The 20,565-nt window shown below is 44.5% G+C and overlaps 2 protein-coding genes across 3 annotated transcripts in view; one reads left to right on the top strand and one right to left on the bottom strand.

The window, feature by feature from the left end:
• Positions 1-781: 781 nt before the first annotated feature.
• LOC135714453 (uncharacterized) lies at positions 782-3,598 on the top strand. Its single transcript, XM_065237835.1, has 3 exons — positions 782-1,102; positions 1,180-1,885; positions 1,958-3,598. The coding sequence occupies exons 2-3, from the start codon at positions 1,194-1,196 to the stop codon at positions 3,015-3,017; spliced, it is 1,752 nt and encodes a 583-aa protein (XP_065093907.1). The 5' UTR covers positions 782-1,102; positions 1,180-1,193; the 3' UTR covers positions 3,018-3,598.
• Positions 3,599-16,717: 13,119 nt separating this feature from the next.
• LOC135714436 (SH3 domain-binding protein 5 homolog) overlaps positions 16,718-20,565 on the bottom strand; it is a 72,018-nt gene continuing 68,170 nt past the window's right edge. For both annotated transcript variants that reach the window (XM_065237814.1, XM_065237813.1), the window contains exon 5: positions 16,718-19,199. In XM_065237814.1, the coding sequence (XP_065093886.1) occupies positions 18,234-19,199 (966 nt within the window). In that variant the 3' untranslated portion in view covers positions 16,718-18,233. The remainder of the gene's footprint in view (positions 19,200-20,565) is intronic.

The raw sequence follows: 20,565 nt of genomic DNA on the forward strand, positions 1-20,565 counted from the left end.
ATGATCCACATGTCTTGTAAATTTTAAATTTTTTTGACTAGTGCCCTCCACGATCATCTAACATTATTACTTTGTTTCTAACTGGATGTAATATTTAATTAAAAATGAAAGTGTCCGAAATTTGAATCGTCCGAAATTCGAATCGGAACGGTACATGAAATATGGTATTGAATATGTTCATAGTAGTGATTAATCCCGTGTTTACGATCCTTCCAGCACTTGTTCTAGCTACGTTCATCTATAAATAGATCACTGATTAGAAACTGGTTTCCATGCTGCGAAAAGCATGAAGCCATGGCCGCAATTGCAGCATAAGCCTACTAAGGGATTATTCAAATTCGTACCAAACGTCAAGGTTAGCTTTCCGACTTTTCTCGGTGCTATCTGGGAGTTTTGTTAATTTTTCATTGTCAACTAAAATATGTGTATCGGACAGACAGCGGTTTTCAATCAACCTTGTCTATCAGAAAGTACCCAATTATCTCCGCAAAGCTATAGCGTAAAAACCCACCACAATTCGATGGACAGGTCACATTCCTCAGCGCCGCTTCTTCTGCGACACCAAACAATGGTATGCAGCTGCGCGCGTGAGTTTGAACCTACGTACCTGCCTAGAAGCTTCATTTGAATATGACACACGAGAGGGATCAGATAAAAATTATCTCCACACAACTCCCTGTTGTTTAGAGAAGAAGAAACACAAAATTACCTATCTTATCAATTATCACACACATTTCGTCGTCGGTTATCAGTTGTCGTCTTCTCGCCAGTCTGCTTAAAATCAACCAGGTCCAGGCGGCCACATGTGTGTTTGTATGCCCATCGATTTACTGTCAATTCCCTACCCGTCTTGCCAGGCTTTGGGCTGCTTACTGGGGAGCTTAGGTAGTCCCTCTTGGTTGGCTGGCTGGGCCTCGAGTCTTATCAGGACAGCTGAGATTGGGGCTATGTTTGCATAAATTTTTGCCGCGATAAGCCCGTGCCCGGGGGCGAGGCAGCTCTATATATAAAACCCCGGACATCCGAGCTACTCGCGACCATTAGCAAGAGTGCAGCGCTGCCAAGCAGGATGGTTCTCCGGAAGATTGTTACGATATCTAGGGTTAGATTAGTGCTTTTTTATGGATTGATAAGGGTTGATTGTGATAATTTATGGTTACTTTCTTTATCGAATTCCAGATTTTAACTGCAGAATGCGCACAAAGTTTGTTCAACCGTTGGACGATTACCAGTTGGCGTTGAACGGCCAGAAGACGCGGTATGAATTTGAAAAAGTGAAACCGCTGGCAGACGAGGATGAGTTCATCGACGTGACTGGTGATGATTCGTCCGACTTGCAGGTGAAAATCATTCCGATCCTGGAGCAACCACCGTCGAAGATTTACTACGATAACATCGAGAAGGAATCGAGTGATGGGGGGTTCTTCGATCGCGATGATCTGGACGATGAAGACGAGAAAAATGATCTGATTATAGACTTTAAATTCAATGGGGAGACTGGGGAGAAGAAGACTGAAAGTGGAATCTATTGTAAAGCTGACAAGGAGCCGGAGTTGGTATTCAATTTTACACTTGTGGATACTCAATTGGTTTATAATGAACCTAGCATCGTACCAAAGCTGCCAAACCAGAAAGACTTGCAAAGTGGAGCTAGTGACAGGCCCATGGTGTCGATCACGATACCACCTCCTAGTATGCCATCACCTCCCCGACAAAAGCACAGCATACTAGCCAATAAGCTCAAGGAAGCTCGGATATATCCATATCCCAGAACGAATTCAAACCTCTCGAATGGCCTCAGAAGGGCAAGTGTGCCGATTCCGGTCAATAACGGCGGGTTCTACCGAACGTTACTGTCTAACGAACCCATCGGTAGTAGATTTAGGTAATTTTAACACTTCAGTCCTTTTAAACTACGCAAAGCTAACCTATCACCTTTCATTTTTCTTCTTTTCAGACCATCTGCCTTCTCACCCCCAGTGAAATCTCACGTTGTGCCACAGTGTGTTCCGCTAAAGTCCTCGATGAGACGTTTGGTTAACCCTCGAAGCCAATTCGCTCAACCACCACCGGGCAAACCAACAAAGAAGCTCTACCGCCAATCAGCTCTAGTCCCTCAGCAACAGCTCCCCTACCCACCGTACGAGCGTTACGTCAAACAATTCCGAGCATACGGCAAAGATCAGCTGCCCATCCTACCGGAAGCACACAAATCGCCCAGCTATCTGCCGCCACAGTTCGGCTTCGGATCATCCGTCCTTCAGAACCTATACGATCCGGATCAACCCCTAGACCTTACGAAAAACTCCTACCTAAGCCAGTACGAATCCATGCTCAAATATCCCCATCAGCACCAACTGTGGCAAGGTCACTCGATCCTCCGTTCAATGCCCGTACCAAAACCACCACAACCCCCGAAAACTGCCCTTCGCCCACAGCTGGTCCCCTTCAAGCAACATCCCACCTTATCGCAAATCCAACGCTTCCCCTTACGACCAACGGAATCATTCCACCTCCGGCAAAGAACCCTCACACCTCCTGAACCAACAACAACCAGCGTCATCGTGCCGAGCGAATCGTTCCGGCAAAACATGAACCACGAAATCGAGGAATTCTTCACCCACCGGCAGAACGAATTATGCGAAGCTCTTCGGCTGTTCAACGTCAAATGCATCGAGCTCGAAGAACTGTTCCGCCGCTTGAACTATTTTAAGATTCAATTCAGCCGCGATTACTTCAGGGTCGCGAGGACCATGATGAAACGGTACGGCTACCGATTCCGGACCGGTGCTCCCCCTACCAGTCTGGACTACCGATGGCAGGAGCCTCCGCAAGACTTTGTCGACTACTTTCGCAAGGTGAAGAAAACCCTCCGGCCGCACGCGCCGGAGGAAACGTTGAACATCTACCGCATGGTGATCGGAGGACTGCTGGAGCAGTTCCGTGGTCCGCTGGAGCACTTTCTCTCTAGAAATCTACTGTACGGTTCCGAAACAGGAAAAACAAAGGTCATGTGATAGGATATTGGATAAGTAACTGTGCCATAGTTGTCCTTCTAGTTCAATATATAGCTATACTCGAATCGTAAATCGCAATCGATGTGCCTCAGTAGAATATAGCCGAAAAGCTGTTCAACGTTTAGCTTTAATAGGAAGGTAAGCTTTAAATGTTAGAAGTAGAATGTGTCTCATCTATTAGGTTTTTAACGGTGCAAAACACTAGATGTGATATAGTTTGTAAGGAGCCGGACGTAATCGTATAGTATGATAAAAACGTATAAGCAATGCTGAGGAAGGTTACATAACACAGTCAGTGCAAATGAATTTCGAATATTTTATGTGTGTTGCATTTAAAGCGAAAGTATACGAATTTATTAAAAGATAAGTTGATAAGACGGTTGTTTTATTTTCAATCACAATCTCCACCGGATTGGGAAAGAGGTGCAACATTGCCCAAGTGCTTCACGTGACGAAGCATTGGGTGGTGTACTCGGCCACCGGAGGCAACCCCAGAGCAGGAGAGCTGAGTCAGCATCAGAAGTAGATACATCCATGATAAGGATTATTATCAGTTAATGCATAACATAAAACGAGTTTTCAGTATTGTTGCCAAAGCACTTAACTTACAGGGGATACTCAAAATACCTTGGGTAGGCAAATTTTCGGTCAACTTTGGAGTGTCGTAACTTCGTCCAATATTGTCCGATTCTAATTCTTCCAGAAGCATTCGACTGGAAAATTAATATGTGGTGTTGCCACGGAAATACACATGGTCATAAGATTCCGCTTTTTCGGACGGCATGTCTAAGTTGCTAAACTTGTGAAGAGATCTTTTTAGGAGGTTCGTTAAAAATCTATATTTTTAGTAAATTAACAGAAAGAAGAACCAGCGGCACCGGTGGTGTAGTGGTAAGCGTGATTGCCTCTCACTCCAGCAGGCCTGGGTTCAATCCCAGTCGGCGCCGCCGGGATGTTCTGAGGCATAACATCTCTGATCACGCCTTCCATCGGAAGAGAAGTAAAGCCGTTGGTCTCCGGTTCATGAATTGATGGGTCGATAAATAAGGTCCAGGTGTTGTAGCTGCCTCCCTGGCGTCTGTAGCATTGGTGCTCAGCACGGAAAACAAGATCGACGGAAAATAAACCAAACGGAAAAAAAGAAAGAATAACCATTTCCCCAATCTGTTAGGAGGGTTCAGAATGCGGTCATATTTTTAATTCACTAAAATATGTCATCCGACAGCTCTTTCTTCATGGCTTTTCATAACCAGGCTTTCTGTAGACTTGAAATGTATTATTGACCACATTGGCCGCTCTCAGAACCCACATGGTACTCCAAGAGAACCTGTAGCAGGGGATAATTCAGTGCCAACAATTCAATAACGATTTAAATCTTACGGTCTTGTTATAAACGTGGCCAAAAGCTGTTTCGCGGAGAGTAGTGTCAACTTTCTTGGATACGTGGTGAACTAGGATGGAATCCTCCCCTTGCCGGATGGAGTCAAGGCAGTTACAGACTTTCCAATCCCTTCCACCGTGAAAGAATTGAGACGATTCCTTGCATTACGGAACTGTTACAAGAGGTTTGTCGCGCACGCGTCTGATCTACAGGCTTATCTCCGAAACCTAATTCCTGGAAATAAAAAGAGCGATTGTCGGAAAATAGCTTGGACCGATAATGCCAGAAAAGCGTTCGATCAATGCAAAATCTCTCTAGCGAAAACCGCACTTTTGCATTACCCCGATTCCTCGAAACCGATGAGTTTACTTATCGATGCATCAAATACTGCAGCAGGCGCTGTGCTACAGCAGTTCAACGGCAGCAACTGATGTCGTTTTCGTTTTTGCGGTGTAGCTACACCGGTGCTACACTGCCGTACACCGAAATATTTTAGGGTGTAGACATAGGATGCACCTTTGTTTACAAACAAATGATGTTGAGCTGTCAAAAGACTCGTGCTTATTCCTGCTTACACTACACCAGTGCTACACCGCAAAAACGAAAACGACATGAGATACACTGGGCTTCTATTCGGAACAGTTCACGCCGGCTCAGGTGAAATATTCAACGTTTGGCCGAGAGCTGACAGCGATGAAGATGTCGGTGCAATACTTTCGTCATATGCTGGAAGGAAGGAGATTCGTTATTTACACCGATCACATGCCGTTAACACACGCTTTGGCTTAAAGTACAAGCAGTCGTCTTCCACACGAGGAGCGGTACTTGCGGTTCATCTCGGAATTTTCGAACGATATTCGTCATATCAGCGGACAGTTCAACACCGATTGACTACGACAAAATTGCTGCTGATCGTTGACAACGAGTTGCAAGGCCTGCTGGATTCGTCTTCTGCGTTGAAACTGGAATTGCGTCAGACAACTTTTGCATCAAGACCCATGTATTGTGATGTGTCACAAAACAAAGTAAGACCATATGTTCCACCTCAGCATCGTGACGCGGTTCTTCAACATGTCCATGGTCTGGCTCATCCAGGAGTGCGTTCTACTCGACGACTTGTAGCGGATCGGTTCGTATGGAAGAACATTAACAAGGACATTAAGTTACTCGTGCAGAACTGCCTACAATGCCAACGATCCAAGATTCATCGCCACACAGTAGCTCCTCTTCAGAGTATTTCCAACAATCAATATGAAACTAACGATTGGCTCACTACTTGACTAGCCTATTGGTCCCAAGCAAATCGATTAACGTACCCCCATTCTAGTCAAAATTCTAGTACTACACAATGTTTGTTTTGATTCGCTATGAAAGTTTGACAGATAAAATGAGGTGTTATTGGATTTTCCTATGTTTCGAGCAGTGCATCGATTAGCTTGGGACCGAAGATAGTACCAACAATCAATACGAAACTAACGATTTTAAATTGGCTCACCACTTTAGTAGCCTATTGGTCCCAAGCAAATCGATTAACGTACCCCCATTCTAGTCAAAATTCTAGTACTACACAATGTTTGTTTTGATTCGCTATGAAAGTTTGACAGATAAAATGAGGGGTTATTGGATTTTCCTATGTTTCGAGGGGTGAATCGATTAGCTTGGGACCGAAGATAGTACCAGAGCTGAGCCAAAAAGTTGAGCACGTTTCTTCGGGACCTACTAGCATAGAGGTAACTCTAAGACCACTGGGTCCCGAAGAAAATCATTATTATTTTTGGCTCACTCAGTACCAGAACAACGGTCCCAAGCAGTCCCAAGCTATTTCACTCACCCCTGCATGTTCTGCACACAGAGATTATTTTACTGGGGTCAGTAATTTTTTACTGGGTTTTCAAACAGCTGAAAAAGTCAGTAAACTGAAAATAACGGTCACACGTAATGCAACGAACAATTTTAACATATTTTATTTTTATCATCAAATAAATGTAATAAGAACACAGTCTGTATAAATTTCAAGAAAAAATCACTTTTATACAATTTTTTACAATTTTTTTAAGTTTACTGACTTTTTCAGCTGTTCAAAAACCCAGTAAAAAATTACCGAACAGGGAGGCCGTGATTTTGTGTGTGCATGAATCCACACACCCCTGATGTTATCTGTCAAACTTTCATAGCGAATCAAAACAAACATAGTGTAGTAATAGAATTTCAACTAGAATAGAGTACGTTAATCGTTTGCTTGGGACCAATAGGCTACTAAAGTGGTGAGCCAATTTAAAATCGTTAGTTTCGTATTGATTGTTGGTACAACTGTGGTGGCCATCCGGCCGGAGCGACCTGTGGCAGCGAGATGATCTGCTTCACAGTTGCCCCGGATACCGCAATGGCCGGGTACCCAAACAAATTAGGTGTTCTGCGGTGCGGCCTTTTGGATCCCTTGTATCCAGGGGTGTCTGAATTTTGCTGAATTCAAGGCGTATAAAACGCTGGCGGAGTCTGTTAGGACACATATGGGTTTATTGGCGGGTGTCGTGGTGGCGAAGTGGATGGCCGCAGCCTCCGCCAAGAAAACGGAGCACTGGTCGGGTAGTTGATAGAAGTAACTATTGGATACATCCGCTACTCCGAATCCGACCTTCCCCCACGGCCTTAGAGCCGTCCGTGTAACCATAGAGGTAACTCTAAGACTAGAAGGTCCCGAAATAACGTGCTCAACTTTTTGGCTCAGCTCTGGTACTCTCTTCGGTCCCAAGCTAATCGAATCACCCCTCGAAACATAGGAAAAACCAATAACCCCTCATTTTACCTGTCAAACTTTCATAGCGAATCAAAACAAACATTGCGTAGTACTAGAATTTCGACTAGAATGGGGTACTTTAATCGTTTGCTTGGGACCAATAGGCTAGTCAAGTAGTGAGCCAATTTAAAATCGTTAGTTTCGAATTGATTGTTGGTGTAACGGTGTTGAAAATTTGCGTATTTCAAGACCAACAATTGAAATGGCCTTAACTCCATTTTGTAAACAAAACTTGCAAGGGGCTGTTCATAAACTACGTAGACAGTTTCGGGGGAGGGAGGTTGTTGAAAATTATCCATGGCCCATACAAATTTTAAATTTTGTGTATGGACAGTCATCTATATCAATTTATAAAATTTATTACTCCCGCACCCTGACAAAAATTGTCCAAGTTTTTTTCTACCTAACTTTAGGTAATCTACACATTACTTATCCGTTGGGTAAAAAAATCAACGCGTCATTTGATTTTTACCCAACGGTGTAAATCATCATCATCATCAAACCTAAACCACAATCGGGTAGAGGAGAATTTCCCCTACCTGTCATTATGTTGGTTTGCCTTTGCGGACTTCGGTTCGCGAGAAAATGGTTATAAGGCAAAGGTTTGTTTACAAAATGGAGTTAAGGCCATTTCAATTGTTGGTCTTGATTTAGTTCTCAGCAGCTCCGCTACGTGGGCCTGCATGTCACGGGAGTTGTTACCTGCCTTGAAGCGCTTGGCAATTGAAAGGTCAACGCGTATGGTTGCTTCTGTCCATCCTCTGGCTCCGTTCCAGTGTACCCTGGGGACACGGGTGGGAGCTCCTGATGGACCAATTTTCCGAGAGCTCTGTTCCCCTACCTGTGGAGAAAGACCTCGTGGTTACCGGTGGTCTTTTCCAGGTAGCTGGTCGTTCTGCAGCTCAGCGTTTCGGCGACTTGGTATTGAAACGGTAGTACACCGAGTTCGACGCATGCCGATTCAGCCGGTGTTGAAGGCAGAAGTCCTGCGACGATTCTGATTGCCTGGTTATACGTTGGGGCTAGTCGTGTGGCAAGAGAGTCGTTGGAAAGGCAGTACAGTTCGATCCCGTAGAATAATCTACTGTTTACGCTGGCTTTGGTCACTTTTAGTAGAATCTCTCTGTTCGGTTCCGAACGTTTAATCTATGTATTAATTCTCCCTACACTCCCCTACATAAACGATTTGCACTGTTGTGAAGCGAAGCAGACTCCTCCCAGTATCGTCAATTCCACGCAAGAACGAGAAGTCAACTTTACACAGCGGTACGAATGCAGAAAATAAAAATGTATAAAAGCAAACCATTTCGCGCGAAGCGCATCACTATTATTGTAACTGCCGAACGAGAAACATCAAATAAATTAATATTCAACCATCACCAAACGAGCATAATTTCATCCTCATGTCCATTGCCACTGGAGCACACGATCGCTGCTGTTGATATTCGCTGCCATACAGTCCACATTCTAGCCGTTGCACCTGGAGCCAACAGGAAGGTCAATAGCGTCCCGTCCGATCGATCCGATTCACAACTGGACCCCACCCGTGGTAATCTAGTGTGAACACCGGTTCGACTTCCCTATCGGACACCCTATTGCCTTTATTCCCGACGCTGTAGGTTGGGAAATTGTTGTTTTGCCAAGTTGGATCGTCCTAGTTAATTTTCGCCCCGGATCCGTTTACATGTGCACCGCACATAGTTTGGTCCATCGACCCGGATAGCAGCATCGGTGTGTTTGCCCGTGTGTGGATGGATTGATGAGGAAGAGTTTTGTGGCTCTGGTGAAACTTTTTGTGCTAAAACACGTCCGAACAAGTTTCGGCTGAACATTGTAGTAGTGTTAGTGAGCCTAGTTAGGCTGAAGAAAAAAGTGCAAACGATCAAAAATGACCGAATTAAAGACGCTTGTGCACCTTCGGGGCCAAGCAAAAGCCAAAGTGACCAGAATTCGGAAAAGAATCGAAGAATTGGCTGAACTCGGCGTCGTGCAGCTGACCCTAGCACAGCTGAAGGTGTATTCCCGAAATTTGGAGGCACATTTTCAAGAATATCTTAGACTACATCATCAAATCACCGGCCTGTTGCCACCGGAGAAGATAGATGACAACGACGCTACGTACTTGCAATTTGAATCCCTCCACATTGAAACCTCTGCGTTGGTGGAAAGTCTAATTCAAGATTCGATCCCGAATACCGCACCTCCTGTGGTAGTGCCCGTGTCCCAATCCTTGAGTAGTCAGCCACCGCAAATAATCGTTCAGCAACAGCCACTTCCGGTTCCCATCCCTTCCTTCGATGGAAAACCGGAAAATTGGCCAAGGTTCCAGCAAGTGTTTTCGGATGTCATGTCAAGGTCCAAGGACTCCAACGCTGTTAAGTTACACCACCTTGAAAGAGCACTAGCGGGTGGTTCCGCTGTCAAACTTATCGACCCAAAGACGCTTAGTGATGGAGATTTCGTCCACGCCTGGGAGTTACTGCTTGACGTTTACGATGATGAAAGAAAGGCAGTTGACTCTCATATCTACGGCTTATTGAGTCTCAAGCGGATGAGCAAGGAATGTTCCAAGCAGCTGAGGGAGCTTTTGAACGAGGTAACCCGCCACGTGGAAGGATTAAGGCTGTTGGAGCAGAACTTGGAAGGAGTTTCCGAAAGGTTCGTTATTGTCGTCCTATCCGGTGCACTGGATCCGGAAACGAGAAAGCAGTGGGAAGTGACCATTCCCCATAAGGAGATTCCAACGTATGATGATACCATCAAGTTTTTGAAGGAGCGATGTTCATTGTTGGAACGTTGCGAAGTTAGCCAACCGAAGTCATCGAAGGAGTCAAACCTGAAACCCTACTCAAAACCCCAACCAGCAAAGTCATTCGCTATGGCTACATCCGTAGCTAATAGTGAAGTGAAATGTGATGTCTGTAGTGCAAATCATCCCAATTTTAAGTGCGACAGGTTTGTTTCTTTGACGGTACCCCAGCGGAGAGTTAAGGTAAGAGAACTTAACCTTTGTTTCAATTGTTTGCGGAAGGGCCACCTTGCTTCAAAATGCCCTTCAGGAAAATCTTGCCAGGAGTGTCAATGTAGACACAACACTCTACTTCATGAGCCCAAGAATCCAAAGCCCGTTGATAGTTCAAGGCCCATTGATAACCCTAAACCCATAGTTGAAGGTCTAAATCCCCAGCCTGAACCAAACCAAGTTGTCTCAAGTTCCCACGTTATTCCTCTCATTGAAAGTGTTTCATCGTTGTCCAACTCAATTCATAAGGTTCCTTTGTCGGATGGCACGCTTTTGCTAACGGCCATGGTTGATGTTCTTGACAGCCGTGGAAATCCGCATCCCTGCCGTGCATTCCTCGATTGTGGTTCCCAACCACATTTAGTTTCCCGTTCCTTGATTGAGTGTTTGGAAATCGACGAAGTTCCCACCCATGTTGAAGTCGTCGGAGCAACTGGTAAACGATCAGTGTTGGACAAGAAAGTAAAGCTTTCATTCCGTTCTCGTTGTATGGATTATGAAGCCCAGATTGAATGTTTGGTCACCAATGTGGTGACTGGCCCTATTCCTAGTAGAAAATTGGATGTTCGTTCTTGGAGTATTCCCCCAGGCTTAGCACTTGCCGATCCTTCCTTCCACATACCCGGACAAGTTGATCTCTTGATCGGAATTAAACTCTTCTTCCACTTGATGCTACCCGGACAGTTAGTGTTGGGTAATGATTTTCCAATTCTTAAGGAAACCCGTCTGGGATGGGTTGTTGCTGGTGGTACTGAGGATATTGATCAGAATCAGCATTGCTATGCAGCCACACTACGTCCGCTATCAGAATGTATGGAAAGATTTTGGTCTGTCGAGTCCATTGAGGATGCGGATACCGTATCTAAGGAGGAGCAAGATTGTGAGCAGCTTTTCAGTTCCACTTCTGTTCGAAACCCTGATGGTACCTACACTGTCCACCTTCCGTTAAAGGAATCTGTAAGTGATCTAAGTAATAACCGATCGTTGGCCCTAAAGCGTTTCTTCATTTTGGAGCATCGATTCAGCAAGAATGCCGATTTGAAGGGTGCTTACGTTGATTTCATCAACGAGTATAAATCGTTGTCCCATTGTAAGGAAGTTTCCGAGGTAGATGACGTCCCTGGGAAGTTGGTTCACTATTTACCTCACCATGCGGTCTTGAAACCAAGTAGTTCCACCACCCGTTTAAGAGTTGTCTTCGATGCTTCGGCTCGAACAACTGGTCCATCTCTTAATGACGTTTTGATGATTGGTCCGACAGTTCAGCCCGACATTTTTTCACTAAACCTGCGGTTCCGTACACACCGTTTTGCATTAAAGGTTGATGTTTCAAAAATGTTTAGGCGAATCAAGATAGCTGAGGATCATTCTCCCCTTCAGAGGATTTATTGGAGGGAAAACCCTGATGCCCCACTTCAGATCCTAGAGTTGACAACCGTTACTTATGGAACAGCCAGTGCCCCATTCTTGGCCACACGAACATTGTTGCAGTTAGCCCGTGATGAATCTCACAATTTTCCAATAGCTTCCAAGGTTTTAGAAGAGGATGTTTATATGGATGACGTGGTATCAGGAGCTGATACCATCGAGCAGGCAATTGATCTTCGTTTGGAGTTGACAAACTTGTTGAACTCTGGAGGCTTCCCTGTTCATAAATGGTGTGCAAGTGACCCAGCCATACTCGATACAGTGCCTGAAGAAGACCGAGAAAGGTTCTTAGAGTTTGAGGATTCAGATGTCAACAAGGTTATCAAAACCTTGGGTCTATTATGGGATCCAGATGAGGATATTTTCCGTTTCCATTGCGAATTGAAGTTACAGTCGTCGCCTATCTCAACCAAGCGAGTTGTCCTCTCTGAGATTGCTCGAATATTTGATCCTTTGGGTCTTATTGCTCCGGTGATTGTTTTGGCAAAGGAAATCATGCAGTGTTTGTGGAAAGATGGTTTGGGTTGGGATGACTCATTGGAAGGTGAAGTTTTGCAATCTTGGCTTACGTTTAGAGATTCGTTGAAGTATATTGATATGGTCAAGATTCCCCGCTACGTGGGATTGACGGACGTTAAATTCGTCGAAATACATGGGTTCGCTGACGCTTCCAACCGTGCTTACGGAGCAGCTGTTTATTTGAGAGTTGTTTCTGATACCGATGTAAAAATTTCGTTGCTATGCAGTAAATCAAGAATTGCTCCCTTGAAACCTTTGACGATCCCTAGAATGGAATTATGTGCCGCCTTATTGTTGTCAAAATTGGTTCCCAAATGCATCTCGTCGTTAAAAATGGACATAAATCGCGTGTATTTGTGGTCCGACAGTCGTATTGTACTCGCCTGGTTGAAAAAGTCTTCCAGCCAGCTTGAAGTCTTCGTCCGCAACCGTGTAACGGAAATCAATACTGCAACCGTCGATTATTCCTGGCATTACGTTCGTTCTATCGAAAACCCAGCCGACATTGTGTCCCGAGGACAGCTGCCACAGTATCTTGCAGTAAATGATTTGTGGTGGTGTGGGCCATCATTTCTGAAAATGCGTCAGTGTGAATTCGCAACTCCGGATCTACTCCCAGAATCTGATTTACCCGATTTCTGTCCGAGCATGCCAGTAGTCTCTGCTACCATTGTTCTGCAAGATGTTCCGTTTCTTGAAGCTTTCGGCTCATTTCGAAAATTGCAAAGAGTGATTGGTTATGTATTACGCTTTGCGAACAATTGCAGATCAAACCGTGCAAACCGTGTGTCTTCCGTTCATTTGACTGTTCCCGAATTGCGAAGGTCGATGATTGTTGTGATTGGGTTAGTTCAACGTCTTGAGATGCCGGACGAAAAAGGCCTTATTTCGTCAGGAAAGCCTAGTCGTCGTTTTGCGATGCTGGATCCTATTGTTGTGGACGGTTTAATAAGAGTTGGTGGTAGGTTGGATAACTCCCGTTTGCCGTATGAAGCTCGTCATCAAATTTTGCTTCCAAATAAGAGCATAGTTAGTGAACTTCTCATTCGTGATATGCATTTGGAAAATCTTCACCTAGGACCGTCTGGATTAATGTCGCTTCTACGTCAGAAATTTTGGTTAATCAACGCTAAGTCTACCATTCGTAAGGTATTGAGAAAATGTGTGACATGTTTCCGTTCTCGCCCTCGTTTTCTACAGCCTTTGATGGGTAGTTTGCCCGAAGCACGTGTTGTTCCTTCCACTCCATTCTCTCACACCGGCGTAGATTTTGCTGGACCGATATTCATAAAGGTCGGTCTACGAAAAACCGTTCGAACAAAAGCCTATATTTGTATTTTCATTTGCCTTGCTACCAAAGCAATTCATTTGGAATTAGTTTCCGACTTGTCGTCAGTAGCTTTTATAGCTGCATTACAGCGTTTTGTCAGCCGTCGGGGACTAGTGGAAGAAATCAATTCCGACAATGGCACAAATTTTGCTGGTGCTAAATCCGATCTTCACGAACTTTTTTTGATGTTCCAGGATGATCAAGCGAAAGGAAAAATCAATGAGTTCTGTTGTGCCCGCGAAATTGTTTGGAAATTCATTCCACCTCGGTCACCCAATTTTGGAGGATTGTGGGAGGCTGGGGTGAAGAGTACAAAAACCCATTTGCGTAAAATTCTGACCAATGCCTCTCTCAATTTCGAAGAATTCTACACTGTTCTCACGCAGATAGAAGCAGTACTCAATTCACGTCCACTTTTCGCTAACTCGTTAGACGCCCATGAACCATCTGCCATAACACCCGGCCACTTTCTTATTGGTCGAGAATTGGTTGCTATTCCTGAACCTACTCTTGAGGGAATCCCTGTAAACCGTTTGACCCGTTGGAAATACTTACAGTCACTTCGAGAACATTTTTGGAAACGTTGGTCATCCGAATATCTCAATACGCTACAAGCTCGCACCAAATGGAAGAAGGGTTCTTGTAACGTTGTCCCTGGTCTTATTGTCCTTCTTAAAGAAGATAACTTACCTCCACAGTCATGGAAATTGGGCAGGATTTTGAAGGTTTATCCTGGCAAGGATTCAGTAGTTAGAGTAGTAGACGTGCAAACATCTGCTGGGGTATACCGTCGTCCAGTTTCTAAAGTCGCACCACTTCCCATTGAAGAGAACAATCAAGCACTAGCATCTACATACCCACATAACATGCCGGCGGGAGAATGTTCGGTTCCGAACGTTTAATCTATGTATTAATTCTCCCTACACTCCCCTACATAAACGATTTGCACTGTTGTGAAGCGAAGCAGACTCCTCCCAGTATCGTCAATTCCACGCAAGAACGAGAAGTCAACTTTACACAGCGGTACGAATGCAGAAAATAAAAATGTATAAAAGCAAACCATTTCGCGCGAAGCGCATCACTATTATTGTAACTGCCGAACGAGAAACATCAAATAAATTAATATTCAACCATCACCAAACGAGCATAATTTCATCCTCATGTCCATTGCCACTGGAGCACACGATCGCTGCTGTTGATATTCGCTGCCATACAGTCCACATTCTAGCCGTTGCACCTGGAGCCAACAGGAAGGTCAATAGCGTCCCGTCCGATCGATCCGATTCACAACTGGACCCCACCCGTGGTAATCTAGTGTGAACACCGGTTCGACTTCCCTATCGGACACCCTATTGCCTTTATTCCCGACGCTGTAGGTTGGGAAATTGTTGTTTTGCCAAGTTGGATCGTCCTAGTTAATTTTCGCCCCGGATCCGTTTACATGTGCACCGCACACTCTCTGTTACTGCTCCGGTGTGGTTTGGAAAGTGTCTCGGAGGAGATTTAACCGCGTGCAGCAGTTGGCTTTGATCTCATTGAAATGTGCGTCGAACCTCAGCTCCCGGTCCAAGCGTACACCAAGAACCTGGATGGTCTTCTTGTTGGGTATATTGGAATATTGTTCGCAACGATGGCTGTTAGTAGCGGGCGATGACGGGAGTGGCATAGGTGGGAAACCACGCTCTTTTCTGCGGATAATTCAAAGCCGACCCTACAGGCCCATCTTGTGGTGGCTGATACAGCACCTTGTAATTTCCTTCGCAAAGCCTTGACGGTGCGTCCGATAGCCAGCATGACGATGTCGTCTGCATATACAAATATGTATATTCCTTTTGGTAGGACCCAAAGACTCCATTCATGGCGACCAAGAAGATGGTGACCGCTATGACGGATCCCTGTGGGATTCCAGTTTCTTCCGCCCGGGTTGAGAAGCGGTGGTTTCCGATCATCACCTGAAAGCTTCTGCCGCAAAGGATTTTTTTACAAAGTATAGAATGTGGCCATCCAGACCCCAGTCAGCCAGGGGCATGAAGTAGTTCGCCTCCTCCTGGAAACGTTAATTATCGAACCCAAGGGAGAGATATTGCGGCTAAACGAACTACAACAGAGTAATGACGCTGGAGCCCCATCCAGCTCGTCCCAGGAGGTCGATAAGCCCTGCACAAACCCTCGTTGTGCAAAGGCAGGAGTGACACCGGGTTCTGACCAAGTCGCAACACACGCAGCTGGTACGCAGTCACGTATGTCCTGTCCCGCCGTGGACAGCTGGCTTGCTGCCACGTCTGCTCTAGAACTCAGGCGAACAATTAACGGCGAACGATAACAGGAAGGCCCTGCAAAGCTGCTCACTGTGTAGTAGCGAGTGTCACGTCTGTGATACGCCACTAGCGATGCGCCATAGCGCAACCGGCCCCCTCCCATGATGTAATGCTTTCGAGCGGTTCCGGGGAGGGCAAGGTTCAAGAGCAGAGGGTAAGGTTTAGTGGGTCGGGAGCGCTACTTCTCCCATCCCCACACCCTGAGTTATCTTCTCAGGTGTCTGGGAGCAGATTCCCCCCTGTGTAAAAAAGACCCTGGTCAGCCAACTGTTTGATGACTTGGGGAGTTCAGGCGCGGTTATACGCCTTAGCTAAATCCAGGGCTGCTATGTCGACATGGAGTTCCTCATCCATCGCCTCTTGAAGTACATCGCCCAGGCCAGTAAAGTACGTTAAGGTGCCTTGACCGGATCTGAACGCATGCTGTCGGTGGTCGAAATGGTCGTTGTCCACGAGAAAGCGAATTAGACGGCGATTGACCCTCCGTTCCATGACTTTACTAATGCAGCAAGTCAGAGAGATCGGACGGAAGTTTTCCGTAGTAGAGGCCACTTGGGTGGGGATGGGGACTACCAGACTGTGGGACCATTCCTTTGGCAGGGTGTTCTCTATCCAGATTTTATTTATTAGGCCTAGCAGTTCGTCTTTGGTGCTGGACGGGAGATGTTGCAGCATGAACCAATTTAATTTATGTAACTGTTCAATATAATTATCTTTGTAATATGACTGGAACAAAAGAACAAAACAACCTACTGAAAAGGGCTTTTCCTCATCATGCAACATTTCATTAAAGCGTCAAGCTAGATGAAAGTAAGTTAAAATAAAATAAAATTATAACCGTAGGTTTTTTTAATTCTACAATGGATTTCTCAACTCATTTTCGTCGCTAAGCTTCACTCTCGGTATTTACGCATTAATTAAGTTTGTATTTCTCATTCAGATGGGTTAATAAAACTTTCCGTTAGTATGCTTCGTTCTCCTTGCAGAAAACCCATACAGATTTAAGGTAGGTCATCCACAAACCAAACCAAAACATCTCTCCTTTCAATGTTAAACCTAATGCTATTAAAGTCTGTTAAATGTTCAAAACCATTTCAACTATTCCATTTTTTTTTTTCATCTATGTGCAATAAAATAAAAGGCAAAAACTGCTGCACTTGATTATTCTCTTGCACTAAATAAACTCTTCTCTGATAGATTTTCATTAAACATCTGAATTTCTGAACTCACATTGTTACGAGACAGTGTGTGCTGTATCTCAAAACAAATCGTCCCGAGATAATCACTATAGTTTCAGTTTTCTACTGTTCTCATACATTAGTTGATTTACTTAACTGACCAATACAGTTTTATATTTTAATAAAGCTTTTTTTATACACTTCAATGGAACCATCTATCCGAATTCAAAAGCTGATTTACTACAGTGGTCTGTATGATATCGATAACAGTGCTTTGCCCTACTATTTAATTATTTCAAACAATTAGTTTAAAATCAGGTGACGGTGAAAATATAGTATTTCTAGTCATTTTTAATTGTTTTATGTAGTTTTACGGATGTATATTTTTAGTATACATGTTGAGTTTGTACTGATGAATAATGTGTATGATTTCTCTTCTTGTTTTCTAGTTTAGCATGGCTCTGCTTTCTAAGGTAACATTTTTTTATTGTTTTCACACGAAACGCAAAACGAAGTTAGAATTTTTCATAACAAGGAAAAACATGAACAGTTGAGCTTCAGTTATCCGACATATTACGCTTGCCGTTTCGATTACCGAAAGATTGAGTTGTTCCGGATAATTGTCGCTTCCCACTGTATTTAAATATTCGATCAGTTACAAAATCAAACAACCCTACAAACCGTGACTCAGATTGTGCAATGCAAACGAAAATACGGTAGCAATTCTAGCTTATAAATGCCAATTGATCAAAAGATTATCACATTGCTTGTGTGTTACAGTAAATCGGCAAAACAATGTGTGCAAAATGATAAAAAAAAAATGAGCAGCACTCTAAAATTAGAGGCAAAGCCTACATCTACCGTTATTCATTCAGATTTGTTTTGACCGATTTAAGATCCTACCAACATCTCCTAACGAGATTGGTTTCCTACTCACATCTACCATATCCACTGTCTCATTTGTCCTACTTCAGAATTCACTGTTTGTTACCATTTCGTTATTCCTAGTAAAACGTAGAAAATGAACAAAATACACGAAAAAGCACGAAGCGAATGAACCTATCATATTGTAAAAAATAAACATAAACGTTACTATGACACGACCACACGAGCGGAGGGGGGACCACCACCCTACCCGGAAATCCGGATAGCATCCCAAGTACGATTCTCTGAATCAAGCATTCGGTCCCCGTCTTTTTTGTCAGTCGATTTGCTTACCAGCTAACTATAGTTACCACAAACTTTACATGGACATCTTCCGTTTGCTCTTGTACCCAAGAATGGGTGCAACGGTTTCGTTACGGGGCGTCACTAGATCATTGTATCCCATAGGAACTGAAGGAATACCTGAGCAGGTGGGGGTCATCCCACTGCCGCTGCTGCTAAGGTAGGTTGGAAGCGCATACATCGAGACATTTGCAAGCGGAAGGGGATCCAATTTTTTGAACATTTTAATTTTTTGCTTCTCCGCCAACACGGGTGATAGCTGCTGGTGGTGCTTTGGAGTGGTTGGCAGACTGGCGTAGTTGTTGGTTTGGCTGCTATCGCCGAGCGAGGCACCATTTATACTACTGGCAGAGCACTCTCGCAGCATCATCAGGTGGTCTAGCTTATCTACGGTGGCGTTCAGTTCATGCTCCCAAACATCCTGTTCCTGCTGTTGGCCATCGCCACCTTCAACCGGACGGACGGCTAGTGTTTTCACTTTCTGCCGGAGTAGTTCCAGATTAAGATCCGCATCGTTCATGTAGTCATCCTCGGTTGGATCCTTTTCGCTGACGGCAGAACTGGTTGCCAACGAGGTACTTCCCACCGAGTGAATCTCGCACTTATCCAGCTCAGTCGATATGTCCGGCATATTACAGCTGAAGTTGCTGTAGTTACAGCAACTACTTGCACCAGGTGAGCTCAGCTTCATCGAACTCGACGACGGAGGCAGGTTGGACAGTTCGGCTCCCACGCCGGGCTCCCGGGGACCGGACGGAGCTGCAAGGCTTAGGTCACCCCGTTGCTTGTGAATCTCCTCACTGATTTGCTCCAAATTCCGCAGAGCCGTCCCGTAGGCAGTTTTGGCAGCAGCGATCTGATCCTCCAGCTGCTGGATACGGCCTTTCTGTGCTTCCAGCTGTTCCTGGCATAGTTGCTTCTCCTCAAAGTATGGCCTCGATTTGTGGATGCTACGTCGGTTGCGTTCCTCCAAGTGTTGTACCTGCAAACGAGAGGAAAAGATTAAATCAGTCTTCATTATAAACTATGTGATAACCCTGTTCAACGCGCATTCCAATTAAACCCGCTCGCACAACGTAACAACTAGCGCGAGAGCAACAATTGACCTACAAATTGGATGGCACCGACCACCGGACGTAATCGAACCCCGACGAAGAGACGAGGGAGAACGGCAGCCACTCGATGATTAGCATTGTTACATGCGCTTTTCCTCCGCCAATCTCCTCAGTCGTTTGGCTGTGGTGGTGTTTTCGCATCCAACCAACAAACCAATTACATCTTTTCCCGAACCGAGACAATCGCTTTTTAGAGTTCCATGTGCCACGCAAAGCTACAAACTATACTGATGGATTTGCATGCACATGTGAATGGACAAAACAAAATCGGTAAAACTGGGACTCCAAATAAAATCGCCAATTGAATCGGACTGCTGAATAATGTTGAGTTTCTGCACACTCGCACACACACACATGTTCCACATCGTTGTCGGGTAATTGTGCCAAAAATCGTAAAATTACGCAACAGATCTGCTGACCTGCATCTTGCATTGGAGTCCGATGAATAATTTGATAAATTACAGTAGACTTGCCAAAATTAGCATGTCACTTTGCTGGATTTTGGACAATTTTTAGATGCCATAATTAGCAACACTTATAATAGGCTAGGAAAATCGTTAGATGTATAGCTTTCATGGCCAAGCTCAAACAAAACGGCCCATTGAACGATGTGCAATTTTAGAGCAACGCTCCATTGGATGGAGGAAAATTACCTTGACGATATGCATGGCCATTGAGGAGTTCAGTTTATCCATAATCGCAAACTTATGGTTATTACGACGCTTTATACCCTATACACCCGGCGATGGCGTTTTATTCTGTTGTGGGAGAACTTAGGATTACGCTCCTGATTTTCTGCTCAGTATGCAAAAACGTTCGCTCCAGGGTCATCGAGAATCTCAAAACCACAACGCTCTACGACAAAATACGATTAAGTTTTCGCTTGGTATGTAACGAAAGACAGATATATGCGATAATTCATATAGTTTCTCGTTGATGGTTAATTTTAAATATACGAATGGTACTGCCAATGACAATGATGATGACGACGACGAAAACAGCAAATTTTTACGTTAAGGTGATTCGCTGTGACATCCTTATTCTCGTAACCACTTCGAAACTTTAAGTGCACAAATATCAGCTTCTACGACACGTGCAACATTTCAATTGTTACTCCACGTTTGCTGCACTGTAGCATACATGAAGTAGCAATTTCAAACTAAAAGAAGCACTGATTTCCCAAATTTGTGAAATTGAAAATTTGAAGTGAAAGTGCATGTGTAGCCTACGTGG

The sequence above is a fragment of the Ochlerotatus camptorhynchus genome, unplaced genomic scaffold (assembly GCF_037179485.1).
Source record: "Ochlerotatus camptorhynchus isolate MF236.1 unplaced genomic scaffold, CSIRO-AGI_Acam_v1.1 ptg000646l, whole genome shotgun sequence".
Classification (NCBI taxonomy): domain Eukaryota; kingdom Metazoa; phylum Arthropoda; class Insecta; order Diptera; family Culicidae; genus Ochlerotatus; species Ochlerotatus camptorhynchus.

Coding starts and splice junctions, on each gene's coding strand:
- LOC135714453 (XM_065237835.1), top strand. CDS start 1,194: ATGCGCACAAAGTTTGTTCAACCGTTGGACGATTACCAGTTGGCGTTG. Junction 1,886..1,957: donor CCCATCGGTAGTAGATTTAG/GTAATTTTAACA, acceptor TCTTCTTTTCAG/ACCATCTGCCTTCTCACCCC.